This window comes from Leucoraja erinacea, chromosome 7 (assembly GCF_028641065.1).
Source record: "Leucoraja erinacea ecotype New England chromosome 7, Leri_hhj_1, whole genome shotgun sequence".
NCBI classification, from domain to species: Eukaryota; Metazoa; Chordata; class Chondrichthyes; order Rajiformes; family Rajidae; genus Leucoraja; species Leucoraja erinaceus.
The window spans coordinates 2,345,403-2,362,547 of record NC_073383.1 but is presented as its reverse complement, the minus strand read 5'-3'; the positions used below and the strand labels follow the sequence as shown (position 1 = coordinate 2,362,547).

General features: G+C 42.4%; 1 protein-coding gene across 4 annotated transcripts in view; it reads right to left on the bottom strand.

Annotated features, from left to right (window-relative positions):
• Positions 1 to 17,145, bottom strand: part of pikfyve (phosphoinositide kinase, FYVE finger containing) — a 126,560-nt gene that overhangs the window by 81,204 nt on the left and 28,211 nt on the right. For all 4 annotated transcript variants that reach the window (XM_055637655.1, XM_055637657.1, XM_055637658.1 and 1 more), the window contains exons 4-8: positions 13,441 to 13,559; positions 12,334 to 12,505; positions 9,659 to 9,744; positions 9,484 to 9,605; positions 5,790 to 5,879 (exon numbers count right to left, since the gene is read on the bottom strand). In XM_055637655.1, the coding sequence (XP_055493630.1) occupies positions 5,790 to 5,879; positions 9,484 to 9,605; positions 9,659 to 9,744; positions 12,334 to 12,505; positions 13,441 to 13,559 (589 nt within the window). The remainder of the gene's footprint in view (positions 1 to 5,789; positions 5,880 to 9,483; positions 9,606 to 9,658; positions 9,745 to 12,333; positions 12,506 to 13,440; positions 13,560 to 17,145) is intronic.

Genomic DNA, 17,145 nt, shown 5'->3' with positions numbered 1-17,145 from the left:
GGCGCGGGGGCTTTGCACTGTCTTCACGTCGGAGCCAGTGCCAGTCACCGGAGACGTCAGGACCAACGGGACACCGGCCCCCAGGCCCACTGCAAGCACGGAGATCCCAGAGACCCACGGCCAGCAGCAGCCCAGCCCCGCTCCAACTACAGAGGAACACGCTCCCCGTAGGGACAGAAGCTGATGGTGTGCAAAGTACGTCTTGGTCTTGGGGTTGCGGATGAGGGGGCGCAGCTCGGGCTGTGACGTCTCCGGCCACCCCCCTGTACAGGAGCTGAGACTGGGAACTGTGGGGTTGTTTGCAGTTGCAGAGGGAGGGGGTAAGGGCGGTACAGTTCCCAGTCTCAGCTCCATTCTCGGTGGTGACCGGAGACGTCAGGACCAACGGGACACCGACTGCAAGCACGGTGATCCAAGAGACTCACAGCCAGCAGCAACTCTAGCCCAGCCCCGCTCCAACTCCAGAGGAACCCGGGTTGCGGATGAGGGGGCGCAGCTCGGGCTGTGACGTCTCCGGCCACCCCCCTGTACAGGAGCTGAGACTGGGAACTGTACCGCCCTTGCAGGTGAGCAGGAGAATGGGGTTGTTTGCAGTTGCAGAGGGAGGGGGCAAGGGCGGTACAGTTCCCAGTCTCAGCTCCATTCCAGGGGGGTGACCGGAGACATCAGGACCAACGGGACACCGACTGCAAGCACGGAGATCCCAGAGACTCACAGCCAGCAGCAACTCTAGCCCAGCCCCGCTCCAACTCCAGAGGAACCCGGTTTGCGGATGAGGGGGCGCAGCTCGAGTTGTGGGCGAACTGCCACTTGTCGCTGTAGCGGCGCATCGGGGAGCGGGTTCTTGTTGGTCCTGACATCTCCGGCCACCCCCCTGGACAGGAGCTGAGAGACGTCAGGACCACCAGAAGCCGCTCCCCGATGGGCCGCTACAGCAACAAGTGGCAGTTCGCCCACAACCCGAGCTGCGCCCCCTCATCGGGACATCGACCCCCAGGCCCACTGCAAGCACGGAGATCCCAGAGACTCACAGCCAGCAACAACTCTAGCCCAGCCCCACTCCAACTCCAGAGGAACCCGGGTTGCAGATGAGGGGCCGCAGCTCGGGCTGTGGGCGAACTGCCACTTGTCGCCGTAGCGGCCCATCGGGGAGCGGGTTCCTCTGGAGTTGGAGGGGGAGAGGGGTATTGTGCTGTTTGATCGCCCCCTGCTATCCCAGGGACAGGGAGACACAGCGGCTTTTGAGAATGGTGGGCAATCACTTCCAAAGTTCTGCCCACACAGTCAGTACACCTCTCCTACACTTGTCTCCCGCACTAAGATCATCTCGCAGAGAATGATCCCAGCCTAACCCTCCCTATTCTCTCCTATTCTGCAAGAAAAAACTACATTGAAGACTCAAACTCGCGATTGAGTAACTGCCGGGATCGAGGCGCAAACTCGCGACCTTGCGGATATGAGCCGAGCACTCTACCACTACGCTAAAAATCTTCCATTCCGAAAGCCGAAAAATTCTGAATTACGAAAGGTGTCTGGTCCCAAGGCTTTCGGATAAAAGGTTGTGCACCTGTATTCATTTTTCCTGACTACTTTAACTCTGTATGCAAGAATACAAAAATATTTCACTAGCTATATTTTAGTTCTTATTTAGGAAAACAAGGACATGGGTCTACTCATGCGGGCAGAGATACAACATTTAAGTTAACATAAAAGATAGACGCAAAATGCTGAGTAACTCAGTGGGTCAGGCAGCATCTCTTGAAAGCCGCTAATACATAAAATGAAATTTATGCTGAAAGTAAAAAAAACAATAACTTATGGTGAAGACAATGAATAACTGCATTTACATTTCCATTTGGATTACATAAATTTAATCAGTATCTTATTGTTCACCCATTCAACTGATAAAAATCAACTTAAAATACAAGCAGCAATGCCTCAGAAGTACAACGTACTATGCATAAGATAGGCACGAAAAGCTGGAGGAACTCAATAGGTCAGGAGTTCTCTGGAGAAAAGGAATAGATGACTTACACACATATATGTGTCTTTTTTAACAATACTGGAGAGTTTTTGACAAAATAGATTAGTATTCACTTTTTTACACCAATACACTGTTCTTAACAAATAGCTACCCATCATGTGAAACATTATAAATAGCAGATATAACTTAGACAACTTCAAGATCGAAAGTCAAAAACTTTTTTCATAAGACAAATTTTCATCGTTTTCCCACCATTTTGGACACCAACAGTGTGACATTAAAAACTCTGCCACATTGAGTTATGAATATTTAATTCATTAATAAACTTCATATGGCCCTTCATACATATACGTGTTGATAATGTCTAGGGAAATATCTTCATCTATACTAGAAGAAAAATACAGTAACATAAAGTTAAAACAGTACAGATCCCGTAACGGTCGTCGTGCTTGGTGTTCATTGTCACAACGACTGTTATCGGGGTCGGTACGTCCGTAAGTTAAATCACGGAGGCTCCAAACCTCTAATGCTTTTCAAACACCCAACGAGGTATCCTATGGTAGTAGCGATCTATGGGCGAGTTAATTATTTTTTCTTATTTTGCAATTTAATATATAAAAAAACATCATGGTGTCAAAAACTCAACGACCATTTACCATATATTTTCCAACTTTTTAAATTAAATTTAAAAAAAAATCTGGACATAAACCTGTTATCAAAACTAAGAAACTGAGCCAAACTTCAATTTGGCAACACACTGTCTCTTGTTTACCTGTCGTATGGACCAAGTCGCTAACTTCATTCCTTCGTGTCAACTTCCGGAAGCTCCACAACGACCGTTATGGAGACATTTTTTTTACAAAAAAAATCAGCCCAAATCAAACAATCTGACGAATCATCGGCCTTCGATAGCTCAAATACATAGGGTAATGCACCGTTTAGATTGCATTGGTGAAAATGCTTGGTTCTCGCTAATAATGTAACGTTCGTTTTCTGGGACACCAAACCTTTTAGTGTCCACCGCAACGAACGTTTGTGTAACGCGCATTGTGGAGTCCACTCAGATGGATGCAGTATTCTACTAAATGATCAGGTGAATGAATTGGAAACGGTGTTTGCAATTTTATTGTTCCATGTGGTATTCATAAACATAGAAAGGAATAAGAAATACGTGCACTTACTGTGCCAACCAGGTCACTGGTGGACACCACGCAACAACCATTACACAAAATGTATTTGTATATTCTGATGCCATTTTCAGAAACTTGCCATCAATATGCTATCTTTTCTTAGAATTGTTGTTGACACTATGTTAGTCATGAACCCAAAAAAGTACTTGTTAACTTTTTTGAAGGTATCTGAAATTTGACCCCATTTGTCACATTTTTGTGTTACGATTTTTCACCACCTTACCATTCTCCTCTGCTGCAAGTCAAATAAATATATATATAGGTATAACACAAGTACAAACTGAACCTTTTTTTATAAAAACAATGCACTGTCCTCTATGATTTTGAAAAGCATGGTCTGCAACAACTAAAATGGAGAAGCAACATCCTGAAAGCTCAACTCAATTCATAAGGAGACAGGAGCTCAAGGAGCACACAGGAAACAGCCCACAATATCCCAAACTACTCACCATCCTGCTACACACTACCTCGACCATCTGTGGTGTTAGATTCCACAAACGAATCTTCATCAACCTCAAACCCCACATAACTGGAAGTTCATAAGCTATAGGAACAGATTAGGCAATTTGGCCCATCTAGTCTATTCCACATTCAATCAAGGCTGATCTATTCTTCCCTCTCATCTCCATTATTCTCCTTCATCCCACAACCCCTGACACCCGTACTAATCAAGAATCTATCAATCTCCGCCTTAAAAGTATCCATTGACTACCTCCACAGCCTTCTGTGGCAATGAATTCCACAGATTCATCACCCTCCTGACTAAAGAATTTCCTCCTCATCTCCTTTCTAAAGATACCCCCATTTATTCTGAGGCTATTGCATCTGGTCCTAGACTCTCCCACTGGAGGATGTATCCTCTCCACATCCACTCTATCCAAACCTTTCATTTTTCGGTAAGTTTCAATGAGGTCCCCCTTCATCGTACTAAACTGAAGCAAGCACAGGCCCAATGCTGTCAAACACTCATCATAGTGTATGTTAACCCAATCATCGCTGGGGTCATTCTCATAAACCTCCTCTGGACCCTCTCCAATGCCAGCACATCCTTCCTCAGATATGGGGCCCTAAACTGCTCACAATGATCCAAATGCAGTCAAGCCAGTGCTTTCTAAAGCCTCACCAATACATCCCTCATTTTGTATTCGAGCCCATTCAAAATAACTGCTCGCATTGTATTTGCCTTCCTTACTAGCGATTCAACTTGCAAATTAACTTTTTGATAATCTTGCACCAGCACGCCCAGGTACCTTTGCACCTCTGATTTTAGAATCCTCTCCCCATTTAGAAAATAGTCTACGCCTTTATTTCTACAACCAAAACGCATGACTTCACACTTTGCTATGCTGTATTATCATCGGCCACTTCTTTTCCTACTCTCCCAGCCTGTTCAAGTCCTTCTGCAGAGTCCCTGCTTTCTCTACACTACTTGCCCTTCCACCTATTTTCATATAATTTACAAACTTGGCCACAAAGCCTTCAATTTCCTAACACAAAACATTGAAATACAACGTGAAAAGTAACGGCCTCAGCACCGGACCCTGTGGAACACCACTAGTCACTGGCAGCCCAAAAAAGCCCCCTTTATTGCCACTCTTTGTCTTCTGCCATTCAATGAACCTGCTATCCATGCTAGTATCTTCCCTCTGATACCACGGGCGCTCATCTTCTTTATCACCTTCACATGCAGTGCCTTGTCAAAGGCCTTCTGAAAATCCTGCAAGTTATCTTTAACGCCGGGAAGACCTAAAAACGCTTCAGGCTAATCCTGCTAATTTGAAGTTAACATTGCATTTTCATCACTTTTCACAGCATTTTCCTTGTTGTTCAACAATAAGACTTCCACAAAGGAATCAATAATTAGAATTTATTTTATATCCAATCTATAAGTACAAGGGTCCCACTGTTATACAGATAAGCAAAAGTTAACAATAAAGACACATGACTAGTCGATACTCAGTTTTTGGCTTGATATTGAGTTTTAAGGTTACAATTGACAGAATATTGCATCTTTGTCTGTTAAAATGAATTACAAGGAAGACTATTGCAGTACAGAGGTTGGCAGAAAACCACTTATGTCATAATTTTCTGTAATGCACACCCTTGGAGAAACTGGACAAAATTTGTTGCTTCTTTTTCATCCCAATTAAAAAAATTTTGGTAGTGATTTGCAAAATCAGTGTGAATTTCCATTCCCAAACTGGCTTAATGCAGTAGTACACTATATGCAGTTCCTTTCAAACGACCGTTTCTCTAATTTGGTCAGTTGAACAGCAGGTTCACCAAGGGTGAAAATCCTTGAATGAGCTATGAGGTCATATATATGAGATATTATTTTTACAATGTACTGTGCCTGCAAACTTATTTAAAATTGCACAGTATATAAAATTGTAGATAATTGAAATCGAAATAAAAATGCTGAGCAGGTGATGAAGGGTTAGTGACCCGAAATTTTAACCTTGTTTCTCTTTCCAAAGATGCTACCTGGTCTGCTGAGTATTTCTAGCATTTTGCTTGTAATATTTAAATTGCAATTATCTACAAAAACAGAAAAGATCACAAATAAAGAGAGTTACAGGAAGCAGGAATAAATTGAGAATTCTTTTTTCAAATACCTTTTGCGTGCAGGTGACTTTCCGGCATCTTCTTGTACCGTTGTGAGACGTGTAGCCAAAGCATTATTCTGTGAATTCTGCTGACCCAAGCTAATTAAAATAAAATCATGTAATCAAATAGAAAATATGTACTGTGCCTATAACAGCTTTGCTTAAAATTGAGCAGATGGATCATATGTTTTAAACTGCAATTCAAAAGCAACAGTGTACAGATAATCATTCTATGAATCTGCTACACATCCAAGTGCAGTTTACCTATCCTTGTGATGATGAAGTTAGCACGTAGGCAGATTTGATGACTGATGCATTACCAGCAACATCTGCAGCTAGAAAAACCTAAGGAGCTTCTTTATAATTATTGAGCATCTGCAGTCTCTTACGTCCCTTTATAATTATTCACTTCCAACAGGATGCCCACTGCACCCATTTTGTTAGAAATGTGTCATATAGCTCTTATAAATGGAAAGCTTAGATTGTGATTGTACCAACTATCAGTTGAGGCCATTCATTAAATTTGGCATCTTTGAATGGAGGCCAGAGAATGATCTTGTGAAATTTTATTGGCCCACCATAATTGGGAACTTGTCTGCAAACTGATGATATTTTCCTTTTACACATTGTCACATCTTTCTTTGAGTCCAAAAGAAAGAAAAAATAAAACATTCAAGAATGGCACCAGGGACCTGGGTTCGATCGCAACCACGGGCGCTATCTGTTCTTCATGTGACCGCATGGGTTTTCTCCGGGTGTTCTGGTTTTCTCCCACATTCCAAAGATGTGCTGGTTTGTAGCTTTATTGATTTCTGTAAATTGTTCCTAGTGTGTAGGATAGAATTAGTGTATGGGTGATTGTTGGCTGGTGCGGACTCGTTGGGCCAAAGCACCTGTTTCCACGCTGTATTTCTAAACTAAACAACTCTAACTAGGCAGTTTACATTTCATTGTTGCCGTGCATCCAAATAGATTGTGGACGATCTTATAGAGGATACAGAGATAATGCTGCTCACTAATGTTTGCCGCCACGTGGAGTAAGCCAGAATGCCAATGTTCAGTTGGAAATGATAAATGCCAACAAGCTGAGCATTTGGCTCTTTCATGTTGTTTGCAATATTCTGTCTGGGAGAAATTACACAAGGAAGTGTGACTAAAATTGATCAGTGAGCGACAAGAAAAGTTGCTCTTCCTTCTTTCCAAATGGCACTAAATCTTGCACTGAGAAAGTAAATTCCAGTCGTCTTCACTTTAATAGAAAATGCAAAACTTTCACCCAGGGATACTTGAAGAGAATGCTGTCAAACCCTTCCTCACATCCACCATTATTTCATATTGAAATCAAAACATAATTTTAATCAGTCTGACTAGCATCATCAACATTAATTCCCACCCAACACTGTAAATTGACAACTGTAATGCTATCTCTGCATGATGGTACCATTCAGATACTTGAAATTAGCCTAAATTGACCAAATAGGCTGATAATAATCCCTTTTGCTCCTATTCATAGCATACCCTGTATTAACTTCATGTATGTAGTTCATTCATAGGTATTATTAAGTCAAAACATAGAATGCTTTCTTATGCACAGATGCTTGGGGGAAAAAATGTGGTTTAAAAAGGGTATTTTCTCCAGTATTGGAAAGATGCTGGACTAAACAAAAAGTCAGATGAAAAGAAAATCTTAAATATTTTCTTCAACATGAGAGCAAGAATTGCCACAGACAAAAAAATGAACAAGGGGCTACAAAGAGAAAGACACAATGGGACCACAGTGCATTCATTGGATCCATAAAGGCCTGCGTTCAACAGAGAAAAAATTCCAACCTTTACAGAGGTTGATAAATCTAGAATGATTTAAGACATTAGCAACAAAACAAATGGTTCATTGATCATTGTTTATCAAACAATTTAGTTTAGTTTAATTCGGAGATTCAGCGTGGAAGCAGGCCCTTCAACCAGAGTCCACGCCAACTACCGATTGATTACCTGTTCACTTCTATATTATATCACTTTCTCATCCACGCCCGACATGTTAGGGGCAATTTTACAGAGGACAATTAACTTACAAACACGCAGAATTTTGAGATGTGGGAGGAAAGCGGTGTCACAGAGAGAATGTGCAAACTACACACTTGGGTCAGGACTCTACACGGGTCTCTGGTGCCGCGAGTAAGCAACTCTACCAGCCGTGCCACTGCCCTTCCAATTTCCTACATGACAAATCTGCATTGAACTACAGATCTCATTGCTGAAAAGCATGACAAGGAATGATCAATTACATCACGATGAGCCCATAGGTGGGCTCTCACAACTCAAACAGATTATTATGGCCCTTTACAGGAAGGATGTAGAGGCTATGGGGAGGGTGCAGAAGAGGTTTACCAGAATGCTACCTGGATTAGACGGTATTAGCTACAAGGAAGGGTTGGACAAAACTTAAGATTTTTGCTGAAACGTCAGAGTTTGAGGGGAGACCTGACAGAAATGTATGAAATTGTGAGGCATATATTGCGTAGACAGTCAGAACCCTTTTACTCCAGGGTGGAAATGTCAAAGACTAGAAGGTATAGGTTCAAGGGAGAGGGGCAAAGTTTAAAAGAAGATGTGTGAGGGGGCTGATGCCTGGAATGTGCTGCCAGGGGAGTGGTGGAAGTTGATATGATCATGCATTTAAGATGTTTTCTGATAGGTACATGGATGTGCAGGGAATGAAGCATGTACAAGCAGATGAGATTAGTTTATCTTGGCATCATGTTTGGAACACAGACATTGTGGGCTGAAAGACCTGTCCTGTGCTGGACTGTCCATTGGGTTCAGGTCCCAATCCCAAAATAAACACCAGAATGTAGGTTCACATCCAGTTTAGCACTGAAGTGCTTAATGGTTGGAAGTGCCATCTTGTGACTGTGACCCTGTCCAATTATGCTTGAATCAGCCAAATAATCATGTTAGTGATGCTGTTATCGTTGGATATTTACAGTATACCAACTGGCTGCTGCATTTCTCAAATTATAAAAATACCTTCAGTTGAAATATGCTGCATACCTTGAGCTACAAAATGAATTGTGATATTAAGAGATTGAGACAAACATGCAATAAATGTAAGATTGTCTTTCTTTCCAAGATGTTTTTAACAGTACAAATCAAGACCATCTATCCCTCCTCAAAAATTATTTTGGGATGTGACACGTAACAGGATTCAATAATGTCCATTTTGCCGTGTCAATATCCAACTTCAATCTTTCGGAAAAAGTAAATTATAATTGTAATTAATTCTTTATAAATTCCACAGGCTTCAGCTGTTCATAGGACAATGCTGCAATGTTACAAAAGCTTAGCATAATACACAAATATTTTTTTAAGATATTTTGCTAACCTTAAGGATCACCAGCATCTAACAGATCAGAACAGATTTTTATATAACCAGAAATGGCAAGTTTTTTGATCAACCAAAGTCTTAAGACATGAAGTTTGGCTTCTGAAACACTAATTTGAATCTTCCTGTTTCCAATGACATGATCATAACTAGTTTGTCATTTTATTAACAACTTGTGCTGTCGAGCAACAGATTAACTAAATGGCACATGTTAAAAAATGTCAAATCAATGTCATGCAACAAACTTTCACTAGGCTACCTTGACTCAAACATACTTATCACATACTTAAAATGCCAAGTCCCCCAAAATATGCTGCATACCTTTGCCAAGCAAGATCTTCTTCCAAAAATATATTTCTACTGGCTTTCCTTCCACTTACAGGAGTTCTAGGTTCACTTGGATCCAATATGGAGACAGAATACGTTGAGTCAGTTAAAACACTACGCACATTCCACAGACAGCAGCTCCATTGGTGAAGATCTCAGTTAAAACACTGAGATCTTCACCAATGGAGCTGCTGTCTGTGGAATGTGCGTAGTTCAGTGCTATTTTCCTGCAATACGTGCATGCCCGGAGATCACCTGAAGAGAAATACCAAATCAACTTACAGTATTTTTAATTAAAATAGTATATTGTGGGCTGAATGGCCTGTTCATGTACTGTCTATATTCTACAAAACCAGTGTAGACTAAATTAACCTTTTTTTCCGGCTCAGGGCATTTGTTTTGTTGCAAAATAATATTGTTTGGTTTTGCAAACAACCTGGTAAAATCATGTAGCAGAACTCACCTAGGCAGTACACAAGTGTCGCCACGTTTTGGCGCTAAAGTTGCAAAAGTTGATCAAATAGTCCTATCTACTACCACTTGCTGCCGCACGTAGCAGCATGCACCCCTTTCCCTCACCGTGCTCCCCCTTCATTTTCGACGCCCACTCTGCCGGAACCCCCCCTTTGTTCTCGGCAGCCCTGTACCGGCATCCCCCCCCTCCCCCCCCCGCCCCCCGCCAAGAACAGTGGGGGACCTGGCGGAGGGCTGTCGATAACGATGGGAGAACCCTGCGGGAGGAGGGGTTTACAAAACAAAACATTTCACTGTACCTAGGTATATGTGATAATAAAGTATAATTTAATTAATCAATCCGAGTCAGACACGCACCAGAATAAATAGATCACCATAGATAAATAGATTTAGAATTACATGCCTTCTTTAAAGTCGTAAATATCCCAGGTCTTCAAAAGGCATTAGCAGCAGCCTAATATTTTTTAATAGAGGTCAAAAGGTTCCTGACAAGCAAGAGACTATGATAAAGAAATAAAAGGTGTACAAAAAAAAGACAAAGTGGTGAACTCAGCGGGTCAGGCAGCACCTCTGGAGAACATTGATAGGTGACGTTTCTGAAGAGGTTCCCGACCTAAACGTCGCCTATGCATGTTCTCCAGGAAGACTGCCTGACCTGCCTAAATGATAATGATCGGTCAGAGAGGCTGGAATGTGGAACGGAGCTTACATTTAGTGCAGTCACTGTCATTTTGCCAATAGCAGAGGCCAATTCAAGGGAGTAAGTGGCCATGGAGTTCTCAGTTGATATATTCAAATGTTCCCATGTTTCAGACTGCTAATAAATGGATTCACTTTGATGGGTTAGTGGACCGTTTTTGCATCACAAGCATGAGCCTTATTTAGATATACTATAAATTGTTTGTCAACCACTGCAAGATGATTGGCTTTATACAAATGCATATAGATATGTATCAACACAAGATATGCCAGTTCCTTGCAAAACTGTTCTATCCTCAAGCAAGATCTTCTGTATCTTCTGGGGGACTTAATAGGAACATGGGGGGAATAAAACAAAAAAAGAGTGCTCGATGGTTGGCATGGACTTGGTGGGCTGCTTCCATATTGTATGCCTGACACATTCTTCTTATATAAGTGGCAATGTGATGACATGCACCAGAATAAATAATCCCCTAAAATGTATTTACATGCCTCGTTTAAAGGCACTGCAGGTCAATGTAGATCAGCAAATACACAGTTCAAAAGAATTTGGTATGTTCAGATGGAATAAAAAATGGAGTAAAAAATAAAATAAGTTCAGATCAAAAGGCTGATTATGAAGACAAGTGTGACAGCTGGAGAGGAATCCAGGAAAGATGAAGAGAAAAGTAAAGTTAAGGTAAAATGATTATTATTTGAATGAAATATCATTTTAATCACTTTTAATGAAAGTTATCTTATCCAACTTCAGACAGATCCACAGTTGAAGTCAAACGTATACATCAACAAGGACAAAGCAAGACGCAAGTTACAAAGACCTGGTTATTAAAGTAAATCACCTTAAAATTATTAGGATGCAAATACCCTAGAGAGAATGGGCAATAGCAACAAACAAATATGGTCATAGTTAAGGCACTCACAACCACATTAATCAATATGCTTGTCAACAATACTGATGACTACTTAATGGTAGTATGGAGTGAAGGGTAATAATTCTCATTTTGTAATATCTGAATTGCCCGACAATTGCAGTCGTCTTTCTTACAGAGTGGCTTTCTTCCCAACCAATTGTTCAAGCGCTTTTGATTGCAACATGCGCCTTAATTTAGTTCAACAAAGAAACTGACAAGTTACTAAAGAACTTGACTGGTTAATGCGTTCCTCACCATTCATCAACCAACATTCCACCACCCAAAAATTATTAAAAGTCATATTATCAAAATATCTCCATTCTAAAATGTTTGTATCATGATCAGTAATTTCACTGTCCATATGCAATAAAATATAATAGCAACCTAAGATAGACACAAAATGCTCGAGTAACTTAGCGGGTCAGACAGCATCTGAAGGGTCCTTGTGTGAAGGGTCTGCTATCTGAAGACAGCTATCTGAAGGGTCCTGATCCAAAATATCACCTATCCATTTTTTCTAGAGATCCTGCCTGACCCGCTAAATTACTCCAGAATTATGTGCCAATCTTTGATATAAACCATCTGCAGTTCCTTTCTATTATTTTTTATTATAATAACAACGTGTTGGATGCATTTATACAGTTGTTTGTCCCACTTTAATGTGTAAAAACTGTCATTTGTCCAGCTCAGATGCTTAACCTGATTAATCTTGGCATGTACTCAAAGATTTACTCTGAAAATAGGTTCACAATTCACTTACCAGCATAACCCATAAATTTTCCAGGTATTTCTTGATTGCAACAACGACTACAGAAGATTTGTCCACATAAACGACAGTGGTGTCGACGTCTAAAAGTGGTAAACTTGTCACTGCAGTCATAACACTCTTTGCACTGACTGTCCGGCATCCAGTACTGCTTCAAGTCAGTATCCTATATTATATAAAGCACACACAATCTGGGACTAAATGATTTTGACTTTACTTTAGAGATTCAGCACAGAAACAGGCCCTTTGGTCCACCGAGTCCGCATTGACCAGCGATCACCACTTACACAAACACTATCCTACACACGAGGGACAATTTTACTGAAGCCAATTAACCTTCAAACCTGTAGGTGTTTTTAAGGATAAGGGTGAGGTCTTTTAGGACCTAGATGATAATTTTTTTTCACGTAGAGAGTGGTGAGTCTGTGGAATTCTCTGCTACGGAAGATAGTTGAGGCCAGTTCATTGGCTATATTTAAGAGGGATTTGGATGTGGCCCGTGTGGCTAAGGGGATCAGGGGGTATGGAGAGAAGGCAGGTAAAGGATACCGAGTTGGATGATCAGCCATGATCATATTGAATGGCGGTGCAGTCTCGAAGGGCCAATGGCCTACTCCTGCACCTATTTTCTATGTTTGGAGTGTGGGAGGAAACCGTAGCACCCGTAGAAAACTCATGGGGGAACGTACAAACTTCATACAGACAGCACCCATAGTCAGGATCGAACTGAAGTCTCTGATGCTGTCAGGCAACAGCTCGACTTCTACGCCATGGTGCTGCTCCTTAAAAACTATTGCACAATTGCTCTGCATTCACACATATATGGGACCGTCTGTTGAAAGTAAATCAACTGAGCATAAACAGCGTTTTCTTTAGGGAACTGCATATAGCATTGCTTGAAAATTTCTTCCATGTTCTCCACCGATGCTGAACCTTTTCAGAGTGCTTGTAGTTTCAAGTAGCCAAATTGCTACTTGATCCTTTCTAAAGTCCGCATACATTTCACCTTACTGAGGCCATTCATGCCTGTTGAGCTTCTTTGTTCTTTTGCCTTTATATATTACATTACATTGGTAATTTTACTTTTATTGTGTACTGTACCTGGCTTTTGCCCTCCATTATTTCTTTCAAACGCTTTAAAACTGTAGTCAGGCTCCTCAGTTGTACTGCTGTTCGAGGATCATGGCTACCCATAGAAACATCTGGCTTCCTATGACCATCTGATTAATAAAACCAGAAACAATCTTAAACATAACACACTACAACAGGAAATAGAACATTTTGATTACAGTACCTTTTTATAATGCAATTCAAATTGTTGAGGCGCTGAATGCTTTTCTATTTCCTCTGATTAAAACCAGTCAGCACACATGCCAGTTACAATTAATACCTTGTACATACAATACAATAAATACGGTTTATTTGTCACATTGCACATAAGTGCAAGTGAAATGAATATGTCAGCAGCAGTACAATTATAAAGAACACACACAAAAACACAATAAAAATTTAACATAAACATCCACCACAGCATTCATCACTGTGGTGGAAGGCACACAATTTGGCCAGTCTTCCTCCATTTTCCCCCGTGGTCAGGACCTCAACCCTCCGCAGCCGTTGCTGCGGGCATCCAGATGGTAAAAGGACAAGGTACAAGTCCAGGTAAGTCCAGAGTCGGCTCTTCCCCATCGGAGACCGCGGCTTTAAGTTGGTGTAGGCCGCAGGCCGGCCGTCGAAGATTTAAAGTTTAAAGTCCCCGCCACGCCGCAGCCAGAAGCACCGCAGACCGCAGGACCTGCGGTAGAAGCTCCCCTCCAGGGGTGATGGTAAGTTCACGCCGGGCCCGCGGTAGAAGTTGGCCGCGGGCCGGCAGTGATGGCTTCTTCTTCCCCCGGGTCCCCCACGAGGGATCCCAGGCCATAGACGCCGCACCAGCTGGAGCTCTGCAGACCACGGCTTCAGGCTGCCGGCTGCCCCGGGCCAGCGAAACCGAGCGCTCCCCTCCAGCGAGGGTCGCACGCTCCACGCCGAGAGTCCACGCTGCGCCCGCCGCTGAAGCCCGGGCGCGTCTCCGGGAAAGGCCTCGCCGATCCTTGATGTTAGACCACGGGGGAGGCGACCTGGAAAAAGTCGCCTCTCCATGAAGGAGGCGGCCGAAACGGTTTGAAAAGATGCCTGTTCATATTCATTCACCATCAATATTGAAAACACCTCAAATAGAACATGGCAGCTCCAGACTAATGGGCCTGTCCCACTTAGGCGATTTTTCAGGCCACTGTCGGCGACAGGGCAAGCAAGGGGAGCGCTGAGTAAAATTAATACGGTGCAAAGCCAATGTGATACAGGCACACACCGCGATGAGCAGGAAGGTTGGAGCTATAATTAAGATGGTGAAAGCACAGGGTCACATAAGTCCTTTAAAATAGAGGGGAGAAGGTGTCAAGACAATTTTTAAGGTACCAGAGATACACGGCTGTGAAGCTCAGCGGACAATGTTAGTGGTCGGTTATCCTTGGTTCTGAAAACTACTGCTTACGTTTTTTTCCCCAATGAGCCAATGAAATTAACTGAACACAACCTACGAGAACCTACAGCCTCGTGTTGACCCACTACCATTGCACCTACAGCACGAGAATTCTCGCTACTCTCCATGGCGGCTCCATTCTGGTCGCCGCTAATTTTTCAACATGTTGAAACATTTGCAGCGACCATAATGAGGCAGCCAGAATGCCGGAACTCCTCACGACCATGAAGGCGACTACCCGGCAAACCACCCGCGAACACGTGGCGCATACAAAGTCGCCTAAGGGTGACAGGCCCATAAGTTGCTTTATCGCTGGGATTTACAAATGACAACGTTGTAAGTCTTTTAAAACAATGTGAAAACAAATAAAGTAGGATTTTGAAAAGTATTGGCAAGTCCAAACTAAACTGTTTCTGCACTTTCTGGTGGGCCTAATTCTTGATGGCAGTTCCTGTCTGACGAGTGCTGATGCCACATTTCATTTCACGGCAGCGGGGCGCCATAACAAGCCTTGTTTCTGAAACAACAGAGAAAATTGACAACTAGCTAAGGCCCTAATTAAGCCAGTTATTAATCTTGCCATAATACCTTCTAAAAATAAATTGGATTTAATTAAAAATAAATTTAAGCAAAAAGAGGATTTAAAAAAAAAAAAATCACGACATTGAAACAATTCCAGTAAATAAATTAGCTAATACCTTGTTCCACCAAAAGGAGGGTGGGGAAGGGGTGTATCTGTTCATGGGGGATAAGCTGTTATCTGGGATCAGGCCAATCCCTTGGAGTACATCGGATGTAGAAGTACACTTCAGTAAATCAAGAGGGCTACATGAGAACACAGGATAGCCTAAGATAAAGGAAATTCCTAAGTAACTCGATAAGCAGATTAAGAAAAAGAGCAACTAGGAAGAGAATAGGTCAGTGGTCAGTTAAGGATCAGTGTGGTCATCTCTGTGTGGAGCCACAGGAAATGGTGGGGTCTTAAATGAATAACGTTTCTCCTGTATTTACTGTAGAAATCATGGAAGCTGGGGATTTCAGGAACGAAGATAGAAGATGATAAGCTGAAACGTACTTACTTCGCCAGAGGGGATGTGCTGTCAGTGATGAGGCAGATAAATCTCTGTGAGATGAGGAAGTGTCCTAGGACATTGTGAGAAACAAGAAGAGAAATTGCGGGCCTTTCCTCAGCCATGCAATGAGGTGCAAGGGTCTCGAATATTGTGCCTTTATTTTCAAAGGGCTGCAAGAACAAACCAGGGAACTACAGATCTGTGAGCCTAACATCAGTCAGGTTAAAGAAACGGAAAAACATTTGGAGTCATACGATCTATCTGCATTTGGAAAGGCAAGGACCGATTAGGGTTAGTTACATGGCCTTTCACATGGGAAATTGTGTTTCATAAATTTGCTAGTTTTTTTTTCACGAGATGATTTAGATAATAGACAATAAACAATAGGTGCACAAGTAGGCCATTCGGCTCTTCGAGCCAGCACCACCATTCAATGTGATCTTGGCTGATCATCCCCAAACAGTACCCCTGTTCCTGCCTTTACCCCATATCCCCTGACCGCTATCTTTAAGAGCCCTAAATAGCTCTCTCTTGAAAGCATCCAGAGAACCTGCCTCCACCTGAGGCAGAGAATTCCACACTCACAACTCTCTGCGAGAAAAAGTGTTTCTTCGTCCCCGTTCTAAATGGCTTAGTTATCCCTTATTCTTAAACTGTGGTCCCTGGTTCTGGACTCCCCCAACATCGGGAACATGTTTCCTGCCTCTAGCGTGTCCAAACCCTTAACAATCTTATAAGATTGCCTCTCATCCTTCTAAACTCCAGAGTGTACAAGACCAGCTGCTTCATTCTCTCAGCATATGACAATCCCGCCATCCCGGGAATTAACCTTGTAAACCTACGCTGCACTCCCTCAATAGCAAGAATGTCCTTCCTCAAATTAGGGGACCAAAACTGCACACAATACTCCAAGTGTGGTCTCACTAGGGCTCTGTACAACTGCAGAAGGACCTCTTTGCTCCTATACTCGACAACTCTTGTTATAAAGGCCAACATGCCATTCGCTTTCTTCATCAATTTAGAGGATTGACGAGGACTGGGCAATAGAGATTGTCTATGTAGACTCGAGCAAACCTTTTGATAAGATACCGCATAGAAGGCTGATCCAGAAGATGAGATTATGTGGGATCCAGGTGAACTAGTCAATTGGACACTCAATTGGTTTGGTGAAAGGAAACAAAGGGTAATAGTATTTTAGATTGGAAACAT